General features: G+C 39.5%; 1 protein-coding gene and 1 pseudogene across 1 annotated transcript in view; both read left to right on the forward strand.

Moving 5' to 3' along the window:
• Positions 1-22,963, forward strand: part of DNAL1 (dynein axonemal light chain 1) — a 40,770-nt gene that overhangs the window by 2,406 nt on the left and 15,401 nt on the right. Inside the window, exons 2-5 of the mRNA XM_006170526.3 lie at positions 5,145-5,183; positions 12,260-12,369; positions 16,469-16,524; positions 21,852-21,907. Coding sequence (XP_006170588.1) covers positions 5,145-5,183; positions 12,260-12,369; positions 16,469-16,524; positions 21,852-21,907 — 261 coding nt within the window. The remainder of the gene's footprint in view (positions 1-5,144; positions 5,184-12,259; positions 12,370-16,468; positions 16,525-21,851; positions 21,908-22,963) is intronic.
• Positions 8,088-10,914, forward strand: LOC102484927 (pumilio homolog 3 pseudogene; annotated as a pseudogene).

Consider the following 22,963-nt stretch of genomic DNA (forward strand, 5'->3'; position numbering starts at 1 on the left):
TTCTTCTGTTTGTTTTTTTTTTTTTTTTTTTTTTTTGAGAGGATTTTTGCTACAGGGCACGTGTGCTCACCAGAAAGACAAAGACAGAGAGATAGAAAGTGAGGAATCACCTCCCAGGGGGGATGGCCGCACTACAATCCCTTCTCCTCCATTTTCCTCTTGGGATCTTGGGCACGCACATACATGCACCCAGCGTGAGTTTAAACCACCGGGTCTGGGACTAGAACCACGGTCAACTACATGGGAGTTCAGCAACATAGCCATTACACCAACTGCTGGTCCTTTATTTGTCTTTTTATGGATGCATGCAAAGATTTCTCTGGGAAGTACTTTACCCAGAAATAGGGGTGCTTGGTTCTAGAGTCTATGTGTACTTTTCCCTAGATGCTGTCAAGCTGTTTTGCAAAAGGGCTTTACTAGTTTTTACTCCAGCAATGCATGAAAATTTTCATTTCTTGGGAGCCAGCAATTAGCGTAATGGCTATGTCGCTGGACTCCGACGGAGTTGACCGCGGTTCGCGTCCCGGACCCGGTGGCTTAAAAACTCATGCCAGGTGCATGTGCGTGCGTGCCCAAGATCCTGAGAGGAGAATGGAGGAGAAGGGATTGCGGCGTGACCATCTCCACTGGGGGGTGATTTCTTGCTTTCTGTCTCTATGTCTCTCTCTGTCTGTCTGGCGAGCGCATGCGCCCTATAGCGAAAACCTCTCCAAAAAAAAAAAATTATTTTTTCATTTCTTCACATTTTCACCAACTGTCATTTTTGCCAATTCAGATGTTTATTTTAGTATCCCATTGTTTTAATTTTCTGATTGTCAATGAATTAAAACACCTGCTGATATTCTTTTTCTTCTTTTTTATTTTTAATTGCCATGCCAAATCCACTCTCTTTTTGGGATTTTGGGCACACATGTACATGTGCCCAGTATGTTTTTCAAGCCATTGGGTCCTGCACTTGAACTGTGCAGTTGGCTACACAACATTCAGCTAGCTACCTTAACCTCCATGCCGCCTGTTGGCCTGATATATATATATATAGCTTTTGTCAAGTAAAAGTAAGGAATTTCCCTTTAACTTAGCTAAGGGCGCTTTCCCCCCTCCATAGGGTATGAGCTTGCCAGAAAGACAGACAGTGAGGGAGAAAGTGAGAAATCATCCCCCCAGTGGGGATGGCTGCACCACAATCCCTTCTCCTCCATTCTCTTCCTGGGATTTTGGGCACACATGCACACTCACCTGGCATGAGTTTCAAGCTACCAGATCCGGCACTCAAAACTACCATTAGCCATGTGGGAGTGTGGGAGTCCAGCGCCTTAACTACCATGCCACCTGTTGGCTCCTCTCATATCTGTTATAGAACTTCACCAAGTACCTTTTTTGCATTTACTGAAATAAACATGATTTTTACCCCTTTAACATTAATTAATGATTCACTTTATAGATTTTTCTGTGGTGCTCCTTATGCTCTTGACATAAACTGTTCTTGATCATGGTCATTATACACCATTGGCTTTGGAAATCTAGTAGAGTATGCAGGATTTCCAAGTCATGTTAAAAAATAAAGAGTGCTCCTTCTCTGATTATGGCCTCAATGTCATATTTTTCTGATTTCTGAAACAACTTGTATAATAGGTTATATCTCTAAAAGCTTTAGTAAAACTCACTTGTAAAACTGTCTAGGCTTGAACTTTTAGGGGAGAGGAGCTGGTAGGTGGCATAATGGTTAAGGCGTTGGACTCCCACATAGTTGACTGCAGTTCAAGTCCTAGACCTGGTGGCTTGCTTTCTCACTTTCCCTCTCTTTCACTCTGTCTCTCTCTGGTAAAAATTAAAAATAAATAAATAAAAAATAATTCTTTTTAAAAAATTAAGTTTTAGGGGAGAAGGATGAGGGTAAAACTCTTTCTATCAGGGCCAGCAGGTGGTGTGGTGGTGAAGGCACTGAATTCCTACATGACCGGCCACAGCAGAATTGTCTAACCCAGAGGCTTGAAAATCACCCAGGAACATGTGTGTGCATGCTCTAAATCTCAGGAGGAGAAGGGATTGAGACATAGCTATCCACCCCCTGGGGGTGATATCTCACTTTCCCTTTTTCTGTCTCTGTCTTTTTCCAGAGAGCTTATGTGCCCTATGGCATAAACCTAAAATCAGATAAAACTCTATTTTAATTTTTTAAAAAGTATTTCATTTTCATTTTTTTTTTTTTTGGAGAGGTATTTTTTGCTATAGGGCACGTGCGCTTGCCAGACAGACAGAGAGAGACAGAGAGAGAGAAAGTGAGAAATCACCCCCCAGGAGTGATGGCCACGCCGCAATCCCTTCTCCTCCATTCTCCTCTTGGGATTTTGGGCATGCACGCACACACGCCTGGTGTGAGTTTAAGCCACCAGGTCCAGGACTCGAACCGTGGTCGACTACGTGGGAGTCCAGCGACATAGCCATTACGCTAACTACTGGTCCCAATTTTAATATTTTTTAAATCTGCCATATGGCACATGCATTCACCAGAGACAGAAAAAAAGAGAGAGAGAAAGAAAGCCTCCAGGTCTGGGACTTGAACTACAGTTGGCTATGTTGGAGTCCAGCACCTTAACCACCACATTACTTGTTGACCCTCATTTTAATGTTTTAATTGATCTCTTCACATTTTCTGATTTTTTTTGTGTGTGACAGTTTGACACACGTTTTTCTAGAAATGCATACTTTGTATAGGTTTTAAAACTTATTTCTAACCGTTTGCTTACATTTTATTTTAAACATTTTTGTGATATTTGTAGTTATTTCTCCTTCTTCTGTCTTTTCAGTTTGCATATCTCTTTTACTTAGGCTTGCTAGACATTTAAGAATCAGCTTTTAATCGTGTTCATTTTTCCCCCGTTCTGTTTTTCGTTGACTTCTTCCTTTATATTTCCTTCTGCTGCCCTTGGATTTGTAATGGTGTACTTTTTCAAATGCCTCAAAATCTTAACTTTTTGTTTTCTATTTCTTGTTTGCTGCTGTATTTGCAGCCATACGTTTCCTTCTTAGTGTTATGGTCTTCATATTTTGAATTTGCTATTTTGTTCTTTTATTATTTTATCTAACAATTTTTTTTAACCTGAGGGTTATATATTACTCTACTATATAGATATAATAGTATATACTTTAAAATTTTCCTTTAGTTATTATTTTGGGTTCCTCTTTACATATATAAAAGGGAACATATGTATTTGAAATAAAATAATTTCATATTTTTTCTAAAATTTCATCACTTCTACTGACCACAGAAATTGCAAATTGTTATCGATCATAAGATGAATCCAAATTTCAATGTTAAAATGTAAAAAAGACATAAAAATCCTTGAATCATTTAAATAAAGTGTGTGTGTGTTTGTGTGTGTATTTTTAGATTTTTGCCTTAGGGCATGTGCACTCACTGGAGAGAGACAGAGGGAATGTGAGAAATCACTTTCCGGGAGGGTTTGCCATGCCTTAATCCCTTCTCTTCCATTCTCCTCCTGAGATTTTGGGTATGTGTGCGCACTCGCCCAGTGTGAACTTGAAGCCACCAGGTCCAGGACTCACACTGCGGTAGGCCGTGTGGGAGTCCAGTACGTTAACCACCACACCAAATAAGGTATATTTTAATATCAGGTGTTAAAAGCACTACATTTTTTTTTTATCTTTTTTTTTTTGGAGAGGTTTTCGCTATAGGATATGTGCGCTCTCCAGACAGACAGAGAGAGAGACATAGAGACAGAAGGCGAGAAATCACCCCCCAGGGGGGATGGTCACGCCGCAATCCCTTCTTCTCCATTCTCTTCTCGGGATCTTGGGCACGCACGCACACGCGCCCGGCGTGAGTTCTAAGCCACCGGGTCCAGGACGTGAACCACAGTCGACTACGTGGGAGTCCAGCGATACAGCCATTACGCTAACTGCTGGTTCCCAAAAGCACTAAATTTTTAAAAACAATTATTTTACTTAACTATTTTATTAGTAGTAGTAGTAGTACTTAATGTGACCAGATTATTATTATTATTATTACTATTACTATTTAATGTGACCAGAGAGAAAGAAGGAAAGTGAGAAAGCAAGCTGCCAGGTCTGGGACTCAAACCACTGTCAGCCACATGGGAGTCCAGTGCCTTTAACCACCAACACCACCTGCCGCCCCAAAAAGCACTAAAATTTTTAAACCATGTGTGAGTAAAGTATACAAAGGGACTTCAGAAAGCTCATGGGAACATGGAATTAAAGTATAAGTTTGTTTTGTTGCAAAAAAATTTTTTTCTTTTCTTTTTTTGGAGAGGTTTTTGCTATAGGGCGCGTGCGCTCACTAGAAAGCCAGAGAGAGACAGAGAGACAGGAAGTGAGAAAATCACCCCCCAGGGGGGATGGCCACACCACAATCCCTTTCTCCTCCATTCTTCTCTCAGGATCTTGGGCACACACGCACATATGCCCAATGTGAGTTTAAGTCACTGGGTCCGGGACTTGAACCGCGGTCGACTACATGGGAGTCCAGCAACATAGCCATTATACCAACTGCTGGTCTCAAATAAATCCATTTATTCATTCATGTATTTTTAATTTGACAGAGTATTTTTTAAAGTATTTAAATAAATCATTCCAGTTTCAGGAAATTAAAATATCCTCTTTGTGGGGACAGAAGGTGACTTTGAAGTTAAGGCAACTGGATTCCACATGGCCAACTGCATGGTTTGAGTTCTGGACCCAGAGAGACTTGAAAATCACTCTGGGCGTGTGTGCCCAAAATCCCTAGAGGAGAATGGAGGATAAAGAGGATAAAGTACTGTGGATAAAGTACAGGCGATCCCCCCTGGGGGCGCTTTCTCACTTTCTCCCTCTCTCTCTCTTTCTCTCATGCATGCACATGTGCCCTACAGCGAACTAAGTAAATAGATAGGTAAATAGCTTCTTGGCTCACTTGCTCTTGCACGCTCGCGGTCTCGTATAGTCACATGTGGTCCTATAGCAAACTAAATAACTAGATAAATAACTTCTTGGTATAAAGTCTCAAAGAAATTCATCTTTTAAATGGAAGAAGTCAGAGCTGGTAATTATTGTGTGAAAATCAAATCAACAAATTATGCCAATAAAGGCAGTCTTATTTTTTATTTATTTTTTTATTTTTTAAGGCAAAAGCAACAACAATCAAAGAAGCCCTAGCCAGATGGGTAAGTACATAAACTTTTCCTCCTCTTCTTCCTTTTTTTTATTCTTTTAAGAGAGATTTTTGCTATAGGTTGTGCCCTCGCCAGAGAGACCAAGAGATAAAAAGTGCTGCAATCCCTTCTCCATTCTCCCCTTAGGATCTTGGGCATGTATGCACATGCACCTGGCGTGAGTTTTAAGTTGCTGTATCTGGGACTTGAACCTTGGTCAACTACAAGGGATGCGGTGATGTAATCATTACACCATCTGCTGGTCCCAAACTTTTCCTCTTTTGGAAAACATACAAGAAAAAAAAATTTGGATACTTATTTAGATCTGGTCATTCAATACTGGCAATTTTTGTGGTATTGGAACTAATCAGCTATCTTGACTGTGGTGGTTGATATGTAAACCTACACAGGTAATAAAGTTGTACAGGACTTAATATACAAACACATACACATTTATATATACAAATGAGCTTAAGTAAATCTGGGAAAATCTGAGTAAAATTGGTGAATTGAATCAATAGCAATAGCTGGTTAGGATACCACACTATAGTTTTGCAAAATGTTACCATTGGGAGAACTGGGACTACTGTAAAAGGGATCTCTCTGTATTATTTTTATGAACTGTAATTGGATCGTCCAAACAATTTTTTAAAAGATTTTTGCCGTAGGGCATGTGTGCCTGCCATAGAGAGACAGAAACAGTGAGAAGGAAAGTGAAAAATCATCCCCCAGAGGGGATGGCCACGCCACAATTCCTTCTTCTTCATTCTCCTCCTGGGATTTTGGGCATGCATACTGATGTGCCCAGTGTGATTTTCAAGCCGCCAGGTCTAGGATTCAAGCTGCAGTCTGCCATGTAAGAGTCCACCACTGTAACCACTATGCCACCAGCTGGCCCCAGATCTTCAGATAGTTTAATAAAAAATTTCAGTTAAAAATGTTGACCACTTCAATGTAATATAAACAAAATTATGATAATAAATTTTAAAGAAGAAAAAAAATTTGACCACTGATTGTTTAAATATGGTAAGGCTGATTTATCTGTTGTAAAATGACTGGACTTCCTTTGTTACAGTACATTTTATTTATTTATTTTTTTTGAGAGAGAGAATTTTGCTATAGTGCACTCACTGGAGAGACAGAGAGATATGCCACAATCTCTTCTTCTCCAATCTCTTCTTGGGATTTTTGGGCACACATTCACATGCACCCAGTGTGAATTTCAAGTCACCAGGTCCAGGACTTGAACTGTAGTCTGCCATGTGGAAGTTCAGCACCTTAACCACTACGCCACTTGCTGGGCCCCATTTTCTCTTTCAACTTTATAATCATTAAAAGTACATGTCGGGGCCGGCAGGTGATGTGGTGGTTAAGAGTGCTAGACTCCCACATGGCCCACTGCAGTTTGAGTCTCGGAGCTTGTGGCGTACTTTCTCACTTTCTTTTTCTCTCTTTGCCTCTCTCTGGTCAAATTAAAATAAATAAATGAATAAATAAAGTAATTCTTTTTAAAAAGAATTTAATAAATCAATCAATAAATAAAAGTACATGTCAGGGGGGCCAGCAGGTAGCATAGTGGTCAAGGTGCTGGACTCCCACATGGCCCACTGCAGTTTGAGTCTCGGAGCTTGTGGCGTACTTTCTCACTTTCTTTTTCTCTCTTTGCCTCTCTCTGGTCAAATTAAAAAATAATAATAAAATAATTCTTAAAAGAAAAATTTACATGTCATTTTCAGATGATCAAGTGATACGTATTGTGAATTACCTAGATTTTAGATGGATGATGGATTTAACCCATTGGAGGTTAAAACAGAGATAGCTCATGTGGGCAAATGTAAATCATAAATAGATAACTGGGGAAAAAATGCATACAGTAATATTAGGAAGAGAGCCACATTGTAAAAAGCATGCATTAAATAAAAACTATTATGTATAGTTTGAATATTATAACATTCTATAAAATTTGAACAGTTGTAATTCAGCATTATAAGTAGAATTTCATAGAGTACAGTGATGGCTCCTTAATTTATCTGTTCATAGGTTACTTATTTGTCTATGTGATCAGTAGTTTTTTGTACAATTGCCCTTTGGTTTTATAGCCACGATTTGAATAAAAAGTCTTTTAGGACTTCTAGTTCTAGGGAAAATAGACAAAAGTAGATAGGCTAATGATTTTAATTTTGGTATAGGGGTTTATAATTTTCTTATTTATTCTAATGGGATTTTAAAATTTGCTTATGTTTGGTTAAATTTATATTTACTAAAAAAAATCTGTTTTGTTAAAAAAAAAAGGACTATGGAATAGACTCAGATTTGATTTTCTTTGAATTGGACTTTAGGACTTGTAATACTTATAAGAACTATTGTGTTTTGTATGGCTTTAGATTGGATTTCTAGATTATATTATGATCAGAAATCTTTGACTTTAAGATTATTTGAAGACATCAAGTTTATTCTTCCATTTTTTTCTTTCTCTTTCTCTCTTTTATTTTTTATTAACATTTTTCCCATAGGACACATGTGCTTGCTAGAGACAGAAGAGACAATGAGAGAGGAAAGTGAGAAATCACCCCCTGGAAAAATAGCCACCTCACAATCCCTTCTCCTCCTGGGATTTGGGGGATGCATGCATACATGCCTGGTGTGATTTTCAAGCTACCAGGTCTGAGACTCCAACTGCAGTCAGCCGTGTGGGAGTCTAGTGCCTATGCCACCTGCTGGTCCCAAGTTCATTTTTCCATTGATTAACCTGACATTTCTTGAGGATCATCTAGATGTCCGCTTCTCCTCCTCTAATGTTGAGATGGATGACACAGTAAGTACTGAGGCTTCTAGCTCTGACTTCGGCCCCATGTGTGCGAGGTGATATGACGGAAGTCAAGGCCAAAAAAAAAAAAAAAATGAGTATAAAGGCATTGCAAGAAAAAAAAGAGATTTCATGAAAACAGTGACTCTAGTTCTTCAAAGACATTCCCAAGAAAAGTTGTTAAGGAAGGTGGACCCAAAATCACATCAAAGAACTTTGAGAAAAGTGCCACAAAACCTGGGGAAAAGGATGTAAAGCAGTTCAGGAATAAGCAACAAGGGTGCAAAGCACCTAAGAACAAATTCCAACAGGTAAATAAATTCAACAAGAAGAGAAAATTCTATTCGGACAGTCAAAGTGATGACTCAGCAGCCAAGAAACCCAAATGAGATGATTTCAAAAAGAAGAAAGAACTGAAGCACAGCAGGCAACTTAGTGATAAAACCAACTATGACACTGTTGCTCAGGCCAAGCAGATTCAGGAGAATTTAAGAAGGAAAGACTGTGACAAAGAAAAAGAGTAAAGTTGATGAATGATTTACAAACATTGATTCAAGGAAAAATGAAAACTATTGCATTTGTACACGATTCAACTCAGGTGATCCAGTGTTACATTCAGTATGGCAATGAACTGAGAAAACAGGCTTTTGAAGAGTTGCAAGGTGATTTCATTGAATTAAATAAAGAAATCTCCAGAAATATTGTTAAGAAATTTCTCATGTATGGAAGTAAACTACCGATTGCAGAGATTATCAGAAGTTTTAAAGGCCACGTGTGGAAGATATTGAGACACGCAGAAGCGTCGGCCATCATGGGGTACGCCTACAATGACAAAGCCATCTTGGAACAGAGGAATATGCTGACAGAGGAGCTCTATGGGAACACATTTTAGCTTTACAAGTCAGCAGATCACTCAACTCTGGAAAAAACATTAGAGGCAAAGCCCGAAAAATTAGAGCTCATTATGGATGAAATGAAGCAGATTCTAACTCCAATGGCCCAGAAGGAAGCTGCGATTTAAGCTCAGTGGTGCATATAGTATTCTTGGACTTTTTTACCTATGCACCCCTAAAACTCAGATCAGAATTGATTGAAGTCATCCGTGAAGCAGTGATAATACCTGGCACACACACACACACACAATGGTGCCAGAGTGGCATGCACTGCCTGTGGCATAGTACGCCCCAGGACAGGAAAGTAATTGTGAAAACAATGAAGACTTATGTAGAAAAGGTGGCTGATGGCTGATACTCCCATTTGGTTTTACTGGCAGCATTTGACTTGACGATACTAAGCTTGTGAAGCAGGTAATCATATCAGAAATTATCAGTTCTTTACCTAACATAGTAAATGACAAATACAGAAGGAAGGTCTGTTATATCTGCTAAGCCCTAGAAATCCTGCACGTGCAGTATGAGAAATCACTGAAGTTCTATAGAAAGGATATAGAAATGCACACAGTAAGAAAGATACAGAAATTCACTGATGTGAGCTATTAGAATCCATTTATTCAGCTTTGTTAAGCTACCTGCAAGGACATGCCCAAGACATAGTGTAGATAAGTCTGCATGTGTGTTGGTGGCCAACATTCTGGAATCTGCTACTGGCAACATCCAGCCTGCCATGGATGCCATCACCAGCTTGGCAGCAGCAGAACTGCATCCCAGAGGCAAGGACAGAGAGCTTCATGATGCAGAACATCCTGCAAGACATCTAGTATTGAAATGGTTAATAGAAAGAACAAGATAAAAAGATGAAAGAAAAATGAAAGAGAAGATTGTTTTGCAAAAATACGTTAGAGCGTGTGGGTATAAAGAACCTGAAATCCTGAGCTAGTATAAACCGAGGTGCCATTATTCTTTCTAGCCTTCTCCAGAGTCCTGGCCAGGAAGCTGCAAACAAAATCAAAGCTGGACTGAAAAGCCTGGTTCCCACTTTGGAAGGAAACAAAAATCTTAGCAAAGGAATAGAACAGGTTGCGTGGTGGTTGGGGTGCTGGACACTCCCACATGGTTGACCATGGTTCAAGTACTGGACCTGGCAGCTTGCTTTCTCACTTCCCCTCTTCCTCTCTCTCTCTCTGTCTCTCTCTGTCAAATTAAAAATAAATTAATGAGTAAGTAAAATTTAATAAATAATAATAAAAAAGAAACTCTACCTGAAAAACTGTGTAGGTAGACACAATTAAGAACAAGAAGGAGGGGCCAGCAGGTGATGTCGTGGTTAAGACATTGGCTTTCCATATGGCTGACTGTGGTTTGAGTCCCAGACCCAGTGGCTTGAAAATCACACGAGGCATGTATGCACATGCGTGCAGGCACACCTAAAATTCGGGGAGGAAAGGGGAGGAGAAAGGATTGTGATGTGGCCATCCCCCCCATGGTGGGTGATTTCTCACTTTCCCTCTTTCTCCATCTCTTTCCTGTGAGTGTACATACTTTATAGTAAAAACCTAATGAAAAGAACAAGAAGGAATCATTTTTCCTCTTTTTTGTTCTTTTTTCCCAGAGCAAAAGAGAAGGGCTGGGCTCCACCTTTCTGGTGATTTGGGTGCTCTGCCTATGTTTTTCTTGAATATGTTTAGATTCTTGTGTAAGAATCTATTTATAAAGTTGTTTCTACAATTAAAAACATAAGTACTGAGCACTGTATCAAATCTCTTTCTTTCAAGTGATTATATATCTTCTATTTTTTGGTGTGTGGTAATTTGATTTTTTTAAGATGAGTCCTTTTTTTAGAATTTTATTTCTTCCATGAGAGAGAGAAAAATTGAGAGACAGACAGGCAAACCAGCCCCACTAGTGGTATCCTTGTGCTGTGATCCACCCCTGGTTTCAGCAGACCCTGGTCGGGGGCATACCCAGCATCCTCTGGGAAGTCCTGGAACAAACCCAGGGTCTCTCCCAAGTGGCTCCAGCTGCGTTACTGCTGTGCTAGCACCTAGCCCCAAATGAGCCTTTTTTGTGTCTTACATTACACTACGTTATACAAGACATGAGAAAGCAAATGAAATGGTCCTTGAGTTTCTAATTTGTTGGAAAGACAGGACTAAGTAATGAGGTGCTTAGAAAATATGGCAAGGCAGCTCTTTCCGCCATCTTTCTGTGCTGGTTACATTGGCGAATTTGAAACCATCAATAACCACAAAGCTGGAAAAATTGTGAATCTCACTGGCAGGTTAAACAAGTGTGGAGTGATCAGCCCCAGATTTGACGTACAACTCAAGATTTAGAGAAATGGGGACCAGTAGTTGGCATAATGGCTGTGTCGCTGGACTCCCATGTAGTTGTATTGCGGTTCAAGTCCCGGACCCAGTGGCTTAAACTCATGCTGGGTGCGTGTGTGTGCATGCCCAAGATCCTGAGAGGAGAATGGAGACGAAGGGATTGTGGCATGGCCTTCCCCCCTGAGGGGTGATTTCTCGCTTTTTGTCTTTCTGTCTCTGTCTTTCTGGTGAGCGCTCATGCCCTATAGCAAAAACCTCTCAAAAAAAACAAAAAAAAAAACAATCTAGAGAAATGGCAGAATAATCTGCTCCCATCGTGACAGTTTGTTTTCATTGTACTGACAACCTCAGCAGGCATCATGGGCCATGAAGAAGCAAGATGGAAACATACAGGGGGGAAAATCCTGGGATTCTTTTTGTAGGGATGTAATATACATGTACAAATAAAATGCCTCGTTGGGGGAAAAAGAGGAAATATTTCTAGGCAGTATATATGATAATTAGATTTTAAAATGTATACTGAAATTAAACTCTAAGGTAGGATTTAGTACCTAAATTAAGTACAGCAGATAAAGCTTACCTCAGCTGTGTTGTAAAGAGAATGTCTTCCAAAAAATGCTTAGAGGTTGTAGCTTAGGCTAAACTGTTCATAGAATGAGGAAAACAGGTGGCAAAGAAAATAGTTGATCTTATATGTCTGAATCTGTAGTTACAAAAAGGTGGGTTAGAGATAGGAATTCTTTCTAGGAAAATGTTTTTGCTGTGTTGTTTATTAATGAACTTTTCAAGGACCTTAAATATGATTAAAATAAGTTCTTTTTTCCCTCCTTAATTTCCATTTGGTAGGGACCTACCAATTATCTGATTCAGCCATGCAGAAGTCTGGCTAGTTAGGGCCAGTAAGTCCATGTTTCCAAAAACCAAACAGTAAAGAATTATTTAACAGTTATCATATTCTAATAATTGTCTTCCATTATATTGAAAAGGCTTGGGGAAAACTGGCCCCTTTTGGTCCTACGTTACAATAATTTTCTTCCAAATTCATTTTTCTCATAGGAAGAGAAAACTGGTCAGAGGCCATCTGATGCCAAAGAGATAAAGCTTTATGCCCAGATACCCCCTATAGAGAAGATGGATGCATCTTTGTCCATGCTTGCTAACTGCGAGTAAGTTCTTACCGCCTTCTGGTATTGCTGTTAGCTTCTCCTTACTTTTTAAAATTTTAAATGTTTGTTTGTTTGTTGTGATTTTCAAGCTGCCAGGTCCTGGGCTTGGGCATGAGCACATCGTGCTCACGGAGGTCCCAGAACATGAACCTAGGAACCTTGCTGTGTAGGTCCAGTTGTGTTACTTCTGTGACACTACCTGGTCTGAGATACTCCTTTTAAAAAGATCTTGAAATTATAAAAATACATTATAAAACTTCTAGAAAGTATAGAGCACAAAGAAAAAGGATTAACATCAACCAAAATTGTAAAATGCTGTGATAACCAGTCTTAATATTTTCATATAGAATCTTCTAATTTTTTTTTTCTATAGATTTTTTCCATAGGGTGTGTGCGCTTGCTGGACAGAGACGGAGACAGAAAGGGAAAGTGAAAAATCACCCCTCAGGGAGGATGGCCACACCACAGTCCCTTCTCTTCTATTCTCCTTCTGGGATTTTGGACATGCATGCACACATGCCTGGTGTGATTTTCAAATCACTGGGTCATGGAGTTTGCCATGTGGGATCCAGCACCTTTACTACTATGCCACCTGCTGGCCCAAGCTTTCTAATTAAAAAAAATGTTAACTGAGATCAAATTATACTTACTTTCTAATCCTTTTTCTCCGTACCTTTAAGTTTCAGATCTGTATTAATTCCTTTTAATTTATTTTTTAAATATGCCTCATATGGGGGCCAGCAGGTGTTATAGTTAAGGTGGCTGGATCCTGCATGGCCAGCTGCACAGTTTGAGTCCTGGACTGGCAGCTTGAGAAACATGCCAGGCACGTGTGTGCATGGCTGAAATCCCAAGAGGAAAATAGATTGTGGCATGGCCATCACCCTAGGGGATGACTTCTTTTCTCCTCTCTCTCTGTCAATGATGAGCACACACACCCTGTAGCAAAAAAAAAAAAAAAGGAAGGAAAAGGAAAAAATAGGGACCAGCAGTTGTCATAATGGCTATGTTGCTGGATTCCCATGTAGTCGACCACAGTTCGAGTCCCGGACCTGGTGGCTTAAACTCACGCTGGGCGCTTGTGTGTGAGTGCCCAAGATCCCGAGAAGAGAATGGAGGAGAAGGGATTGCAGCATGGCCATCCCCGCTGGGGGTTGATTTCTTGCTTTCTGTCTCTCTGTCTCTCTCTTTCTGGCGAGCGCACGTGCCCTATAGAAAAAACCTCTCCAAAAAAATAAATAAATAAATAAAAGCCACACATGTTTTAGCAGAGTTCTGTGGCTAACCGGGGATGCTTATACCTTGATGTCTTGTAACCACATTTTTAGGCCACAATGTGTCTTCTCAGAGCTGTAGTATACCATAGAATCAATGGAGTTATTTCTGACTTATTCACCCTGTATTTGTCTAAGTGTGATTACTTGACCACCTGCAAGCTGGTGGTGTGGTGGTTAAGGCTGACTGTGTGGTTTAAGTACTGGACGTGGTGGCTTGCAAACCTCACAGGGCTCATGTGTGTACATACTCAAAATCCCAAGAGGATAATGGAGGAGAAAGATAATAGCATTGCCATTCCCCCCAGGGAGTGCTTTCTCTTTCTGCATCCTCCCTGCTGCAGTGAGCCCATGTGCCCTGTAGTAAATTAAAAAAAAAAAAAAAAAAGTTTATTTATTTAGGGCCGGCTCCATGGTCTAGTGGTTAAGGGATCTAAATCCCACATGGCCAACCATGATTTGAGTCCCAGCCCTAATAGCTTGAAACACATGCCTGGCATGTATGTGTTTGGGTGGGGAGCAACCTTCCCATGTGGAAGACCTTCCTCATAGGATGTTTTGTTTCACTACTGCATCACCGCTTAGCCCCAACCACCTATACTTTACACAGGAGCTAAGCTCTATCCCAAATTTATAGCAGCAGAATGTCTATTGATGAAGTCTAGAAATCTGTTTTTACAGTAAGCAACTTAGGTCATTCTTATACGCCTGTTTGTGAACCTGTGCATTAGACTGGAAAGCAAGCGTATTTATTACCTGCAACTTGCTCTTGTGATGAAAGCACAGTGCATTGCCTAAAAATCTACCTCGGGATTCTTTTTTGATTGAAGCATGATTTCAAAGTGGTCGAGTATTTTTATCATAGAGCAAACTTGAGAAGATTTTATACCCCATTCCAAAGCAACTTGGAAACTGCTTAGAAAGAGCCAACCTGTTCTTATTTTTGCTGATGATGTATTTGAGCGACTGCCTAAATAAGAATTAAAGAATTATTTCCCAGTCGTGCTCCTAGATTTACAGACACTCCATTTTTCACGAGTAGTTCTTCAGAGTGGGGGAGTGACTGGAAAACATACAGATTTGACTAGTAACTTATATTGTATGGTAATTGCTTTTGCTGTTTAAGAGCAGAGAGGAAAAGAGTAATTCTTCTTCAAGTCAAATCATAAAGAGTAAGACACAGACTCTAAAATCAAATATAACTGGGTTTTAATTTTGGCGCTGTCACATTGTGGCTATGTAATATTGGGAAAATTGCTTAACATCTTTGTTTCCTAATCTCCTTTGTAAAATGTAGCTAATAATAATAATCTCAGAAGATTGTTAGGATGATTAAAATAGTTAATACATGCATCACAGTAGCGTACTGGTCAAAGAAGCCAGATCCCACGTGGTGACCGGTGACCGTGGTTGGAATCCCTGGCCCAAGATCTGATGAATGGGAGGACTGGAGGAAAGGGATGGGGCAGGGCCGGACCCTGTGGAGAGTGCTCATTTCTTTCTTTCTTTTTTTTAAAGAGGTTTTTCCTATAGGGCATGTGTGCTCGCCAGAAAGAGAGACAGAGAGACAGAAAGCAAGAAATCACCCCCCAGGGGGGATGGTCACTGCAATCTCTTCTCCTCCATTCTCTCGGGATCTTGGGCGTGCACATGCTCCTGGCGTGAGTTTAAGCCACCGGATCTGGGACTTGAACCACGGCTGGTTACATGGGAGGTCAGCGACATAGCCATTACGCTAACTGCTGGTCCCAAGAGAGTGCTCATTTCTCTGTCTCTGTCTCTCTCCCTTTCTTTCACACTCCTGTGCATCTGCTCTATCACAAATAAATAGTGATAAAAAAATTAATGACAAAAAATAATACATGTAAAGTACTTAGAAGAATATTGGCTACACATTGTGTTCAATAAAATTAGCCTTTTAAAAAATTTTTTTGCCAGAGGGTGTTTGTGTTCACCCAGAGGGGAAGGGGGGAAGAAAAGGAGGTGGGGGAAAGAGAGAGAAAGCACTCCCTATGGGGAACAGCATTTTCACAACTCTTTTTCCTCCACCTCTTCCCTTTAAGAGTCTGGGTATGCACACACACATGCCCTGTTTCTCGAGCTGCCAGGTCCAGGTCTTGAACCATGCAGCCAGCCGTATGAGATCCTGTCACCTTTACCTACCATGTCACTGACTGGCTCTAAAATTAGCTTTTATTATATTTTTGCCTGAAATTTAATGAAATATTAAACATTTCCACCATCAAGAAAAAACTGAGTATATAATTATGTTCCTTTATTTATTTTTTTTTTGAGAGATTTTTGCTATAGGGCACGTGCACTTGCTGGAGAGACAGAGACAGAAAATAAGAAATCACCCCCCCAGAGAGGATGGCCATACCACAGTCCCTTCTCCTCTATTCTCCTCTTGAGATTTTGGACATGCACACACACACACACACACACACACACACACACACCATGAGTTTGAAGCCAACAGGTCTGGGACTTGAACTATGGTAGACTATGTGGGAGTCCAGGGATGTAACCATTATGCCATCTGCTGGTCCCCCTTAACATTTTTTAAAAATAGTTAAAATGTATAGAAAAAGTGTATGATACTATAAACCAACTACTAAAACTAAGTAACTCTGAAGAGAGATATAGGGGAGTTAAAATAAGATTTAAAAATAAAAGAATAAATGCTGTGACTAAGGGGGGAAAGGGATTCAGTGTAAAAAAGAAATATGACTTAAATATTATCTTCCATGGGCACTATTGAGGAATGATTTCTGATATACCACTTAAAGATTTTAATACTGATTTTTGTTGTTGTTCTTTTAAAGGAAACTTTCACTGTCTACAAACTGCATTGAAAAAATTGCTAACCTGAATGGCTTAAGTAAGTGATCCGCAGTAACAGATGGGCCTTGGATTTTCTAGTTGTTGGAATAAACATTCCAGAAACACAAAAATGAAATACTGGAAGCTGGCACCTGTTATAACTGCAGTAGTTGTCAAATAACAGAGAGAATATATAAACTTTGTACCTAAAGTTTGTTATCCAGAGAAAATTAGAGATAACATAAAATCTGAACACTTTAAAGATACTTTAAGGCTTTTGTAGAGTTGGAATTAAAATTTCTTAAATAGAAAATCACATTTTTAATTATATATTTTTTATTCAGATTTGTCTTCTGCATGTCTCGAACTTATATTTAAAATTGAATGCCTCCCTGTCCCTATTTTTTCTGTGTTTCTTATCTTTGTTAATGACACTGCCACCCTCCCAATCACTGAGGCCTCTGACTCTCAGTGTTAGTTTCCTGCAGTTGCTCTAATTTGATGACTTAAAACAACAGATATTTATTCTTTGACAGTTCTGGAGGCCAGAAGTCTGGCATCAGTTTCACCAAGGCAAAGTCAAGTCGAGCTCCCTCTGGAGGCTTTAGAGGAGAATGTTTTCCTTACCTCTTCCAGCTTCTGGTGATTGCCCCCTCCTCGGCTTGTGACAGCATCACTCCAGTCTCTGCCTCTGTGGTCACATTGCCTTCTCCCCTTTTCTTTTCCTTCCTTCCTTCCCCCTTTACTTTCTTTCTCTCACTAAAGAGAGCAATTACATAGATAACAACATTACATTGTCCTCAAAAAAGCTGTTGTTGTATTTTTTACAATAAGTGTGCTTTAACTTTTGTAATCAAAGGGGAAAACATTCTAAATGAAGGAATAAATGTTGGGCTGAGAGGGAGAAAGGACTCAACGTAAAAAAAAAAAAATACGACTTAAATGTTATCTGTAAAGAGAGGGACATCTTTGACAGTGTCTCATGATGCCAGGCTCTCCAGCCCTTCCTCCGAGCCTTCCAGCCAGCCAGTATCAGAGAGGATGTGTTTTATCGATATGAACTCTTCTAATGTGATCCCACCTCTGGGCCTTTGCACATGAAACTTTCTTTCCCTGTAAATGTTCATTCTCCAGATGTCAGCATGGCTCCCTTACTTCCTTTGTGTGTGTGTGTCTGTCACTTACCAGACACACACACACACACACACACACACACACAGAAAGAGAGGAGAAAGCACCTCCAGCAGGGCATGGTCACACCAAGTCCCTCCCCTATTTCTTCATCCTGTCTTGGATTTTGGGCAAACTGACACATACATGGTTTTCAAGCCAGGATTGAGATTCAAACCACAGAGTCAGCCATGTGGGATCCAGCTCCTTTGACCATTAGGCCATGGGGCTGGCCCCCTTCATGTCTTTCTTAGATCACTGTTTAAAATGTCAACTACTCTCAACATCCGCTATTTCATTCTTTTTATCTGCTTTTTCTTTTATCTTTCACACTTACCACTATCTAATATACAAATTAATTTTGTTTATTATCTGCCAGGTGTTAGCTACATGACAGCAGGAATTTTTATCTGTTTTATTCACTTATTCACTGCAGTAATGCAAGCGTTCATTGCTGTTCTGGCAAAAAGTAGATGCTCAATAAACATGTGCTGCATTAATAAGGTTTTGAAAGCTTTATATTCTACATGAAATATAAACCAAAAAAGAAATATATATGTATGTATGTTTTAGATTTTATTTTGCCATAGGGTATGTGTACTTGCTGTGGACAGAGAACAACAGAGAGAAAGAGGGAAAGTGAGAAATCACCCCTGAGGGAGATGGCATTCCCCTCTCCTCCATTCTCTCCTTGGTATTTTGGGCACGCACAAGTGCCCAGCATATTTTTAAGCTGCCAGGTCCGGATCTGAACTGTGGAGTTAGCCACGTGGAATCCAGCATCCTAACCTGGTGGCCCCAAAATGATAATTTTTAATAACAAGTTTCAAAGAATAATTATGTGATTATCTGAAATATTTAATTTTCATAAATTTGTAGTTATGTGGAGTATATTAGTTTGTAGGGCTGGCATAATGAAGTCACGTAGACTGGATGGCTTAAACAGAAGAAACTTATTCTTTCATAGTTCCAGAGGCTAAAAAGTCTGAGATCAAGGTGTCAAGCAGGGTTGATTTCTTCTGAAGTCTCTCTTAGCTTGTAGATAGTTGTCTTCTCCTTCTGTCTTCACATAATTTTTTCTGTGTCTGTCTGTGTCTTAATTCCCTTTTATAAGAACACCATTCATATTGGATTAGTACCCTCCATACAATCTCATTTTATCTCCTTAAAGGATCTTTCTCCAAATACAGTCACATTCTGAGATAATGGAGTTCAGCCCATGATAACAGGTCTTGTTTCAATAGTTAAGCCATTTTGTATGAAGTAGATCATTCTTAAAATACCTCGTTTCTCATCAGGAATTAAAATAATTCATGAAATAAAACTAAAGTTATGTATGTCAATATGTATACACATTATATACACACATATTTTATGCACATACATGTTCTTGTGTATTTACCATGAATTGGGCATTTTTATTGAATGCTTTTGCTAATTACCTTATGTAATTCTTTTATTCTTAAGATATTTTCCTGTTTTGCCAACTGTGTAACTGAGATTCAAAGAAGTTTGTTTTTTTCCCTAGAGAATTGAGATTGGAACTTAATTAATTGGATTTTGTTTGCTATTGAATTATGGATGTTACAGAAAGTACTATCCAATAGGGCTCTGTACTGTCCAGTCCACTTGCTAGTAGTCCTGTATAGCTATTAAGCATTTGACATGTGGCTAATGTGACTGAGAAACTGAGTTTTCAATTGCATTTAAAAAATATATTTACAATTATATTTAAAAATATAATTTAAGAAAGAGAAACTTAATTTTAATTATATTTAATGTTAATTTAAATTATATGGCCACATGTGGTTAGTGACTACCATATTAGACAATGTAGTTCTATTTAAGTTCTGAAAACGAAATGTAGAATTTATGCAGGAGTAATCATAGTAATTTCTTAGAATAGAAGTGGCTTCCTATGTTTTACTAGAAAAAAAAATTTTTTTAATTTGGAAAAGTAACATGTACATAGGGTTTTATTCAAATAGTTTAAAAGAGGTTATAATGAAAAATAAGTCATCTTCTGACTCTCAGCTCCTCCCCAAAGGCAAACAGTGTTTCTATTGTTTTTTCTTTTCCAGAAATAGCCAATAGATATACAAATAAAAATGTCCTTTAAAAAATACTTTTTTTTTTTTTAGTTTTTGCTATATGGCTTGTACACTCACCAGAGGGAGAGACAGAGACAAAGACAAATGACCTCCTGAGGGGAATTGGTCACACAGCAAATTCTTCTCCTCCAGTCTCCCCTTGGGATTTCAGGCATGCATGCACATGTGCCTGGCATGATTCTCAAGCCACTGGGTCCAGGACTTGAGCTGTGCAGCTGGCCATGTGGGATCCAGTTTGTTCACCTCCACACCACCTACTTCATTTTTAAACTAAATTACAACCTAATTATTTAAGAGATTAGAAATTATTTATCTATATGTAGATATACCTTAGTTTTTTGCTCTAGGGCACATGTGCTTGCTGGAGAGAGAGAGAGAGCAAGAGGAAAAGTGAAAAATCACCTTCCAGAGGGAACGCCTACACCACAGTCCCCTCTTCTCTATTCTCCTCTTGGAATTTTGAGCATGCATACATACATACATGGAGTGTTTTTCTAAGCCTCCTGGTCTGGGACTTGAACTGTGGAATTGGCCATGTGGAATGCAGCACTTTACCACTACTCCACCACCTACTGGCTCCAAAAGATTTTTTTTTGATAGCGCGCATGTGCTCTGTCAGAAAGACAGAGAAAGAGACAGAAAGCGAGAAATCACCCCCCAGGAGGGATGGCCATGCCGTCATCCCTTCTCCTCTATTCTCCTCTCAGGATCTTGGGCACACATGCACATACACCCGGCTTGAGTTTAAGCCACCGGGTCTAGGACTTGAACCGTGGTCGACTACATGAAAGTCCAGCAACATAGCCATTACGCCAACTGCTGGTCCCATGATTTTTAAATACTAAGTTTATTGTATTTGTAATGCTTTCTGGAGTGAGGTGGACTATACATAAAGGTGTATTTCATTTTTCTAGAGTGAGCTCTCTTACTATTAGGTTGTCGGAAAAGTCATGATGTCTTTTTATATACAAAAATGCATCATGTTGGGGGGCCAGCAGGTGGCATGGTGGTTAAGGGTACTAGACTCCCACATGGCCAACCATGGTTCAAGTCCCGGACCTGGAGGCTTGCTTTCTCTCTCCCTCTTTCTTTCTGTCACTCTGTCCCTCTCTGGACAAATTTAAATAAAGAAATAAAGTTAAAGAAATAATTATTTTAAGGAACCAGCAGTTGGCATAACAGCTATGTCGCTGGACTCCCATGTAGTTGACAGTGGTTCGAGTTCCAGACTCGGTGGCTTAAACTTACACTGGGCAAGTGGGTGTGAGTGCCCAAGATCCTGAGAGGAGAATGGAGGAGAAGGGATTGTGGCGTGGCTAGGTCCCCTGGGGGTGATTTCTCGCTTTCTGTCTCTCTGTCTTCTCTGTGTCTTTCTGGAGAGCGCATATACCCTATAGCAAAAACCTTTCAAAAAAACCAAATTCTTTTTAAAAAAAGAACATCATGACTTTCCTGATGACCAATGTAAGCAATTTGAAAAATGTAAAACTTAAAATTAAAATCTTCTTTATTCTTATTTTATCCCTGAAATGTTTTTCCTAGTCAATAATTTTTTTTTTTTTTTGGAGAGGTTTTCGCTATAAGGCGTGTGCACTTGCCAGACAGACAGAGACATAGAGACAGAAAGTGAGAAATCATCCCCCAGGGGGGGATGGCCACGCCGCAGTCCCTTCTCCTCCATTCTCCTCTCGGGATCTTGGGCACACACGCACATGCGCCCGGCGTGAGTTTTAAGCCACCGGGTCTGGGACGCGAACCGCGGTCGACTATGTGGGAGTCCAGCGACATAGCCATTATGCTAACTGCTGGTCCCCCTAGTCAATAAGTTAAGACTGTGTATTCCAATTAGCTATTTTAAATTTAATACTGGGATGGTGTGAAATTAGAATTGTGGTGTTTACCTTAGATCATAGGTCAATGTTATTCCTACTTGATAACCTATTTTTATTAACACAGCCTTTTCTTGCTTTTATTTTAAGGATTTATTTTATAAAAGTTTAAGGATTTTATTTTATAAAAGTTTTTGAAACTTTATTATACTAGATTTACAGTAATTGTGTAATATGGTTCTCATAAACCAAACATTGTTTTCTTTCCACTACAGAAAACTTGAGAATATTGTCTTTAGGAAGAAACAACATAAAGAACTTAAATGGACTGGTAGGTTGTTTATTTTTAAAAAGCACACATTTTTTTTCTTAGTATAAAAATAATACTAGTCATTGCAGAAACTTTACAAAGTAGAAAAACAACGATAAAAAGTAAGAAAAAAACAACTATAAAAAGTATGATAAGCCATTGGTAATTTTAAAACACCGCTAACATTTTGATTTACATACCTTTTGCCTTTTTTCTATTCTTCAGTGGGTGTGTAATACTGAAATCATACTACTGTTTTCCATCTCCTGTTTTACTTAATGTGTAGAAATCATTTTTCTATGTCATTCATTCAATACATTTATTCAGTATAGTTTATGAATTCTTACTCTAAGCCAGGCACTGTTCTCGGCAGCAGAGATGGAGCAGAATATAAAACAAAGTCCTTGCTCTCATAGAACTTACATTACAGTGCAGGAAACATACTATAAAATAATCACATATCAGGTGGTGATGGACGCAGTGAAGAAAATGAGGCTATGAAGAGAACAGAGAGTAAGGAGAGTCTCCTCGGTGGAAATGAAGATGCAGGGTACCGAGCTGACAAGAAGTAAGTGCTCCAGGGTGAGGGGACAGCAGGGGAGACAGACTGTCCTGACTGGGGACTGTGTGACATGCCTCAGGAAGAGCAAGATGAGCCAAATGAAGGAGCACGGTCCTCAGTGATGTAGAGGGAGCCAGGAACCAGGCTGCCAGGGCCTTGTAGGCCGTGATCAGATGTAGATTTTTTTTTTCCAAATGAATTGCAAAGCCATCAGAGTTTTTTGATTAGAGAATGTCACTTAAAATTTTTTTTAGGTCTTTGCCATAGGACACATGCACTCACTGGAGAGACACAGAGAGATAGACAGAGAAAGTAAAGTGGGAAAGTAAGAAATCATCCCCTAAAGGGATGACCATGCCGCAGTCCCTTTTCCAATCTCCTGTCGGGATTTTGGGCATGCGTGCACGTGTGATTTTCAAGCCGCCAGGTCCGAGATTCAAACCCTGGTTGGCCATGTGGGAATCCAGCATCTTAACCACTGTACCACCTGCTGGCCCTGGGACTTAAATTTTTAA

Source organism: Tupaia chinensis, unplaced genomic scaffold (genome assembly GCF_000334495.1).
Source record: "Tupaia chinensis unplaced genomic scaffold, TupChi_1.0 Scaffold148607_1, whole genome shotgun sequence".
NCBI lineage: Eukaryota > Metazoa > Chordata > Mammalia > Scandentia > Tupaiidae > Tupaia > Tupaia belangeri.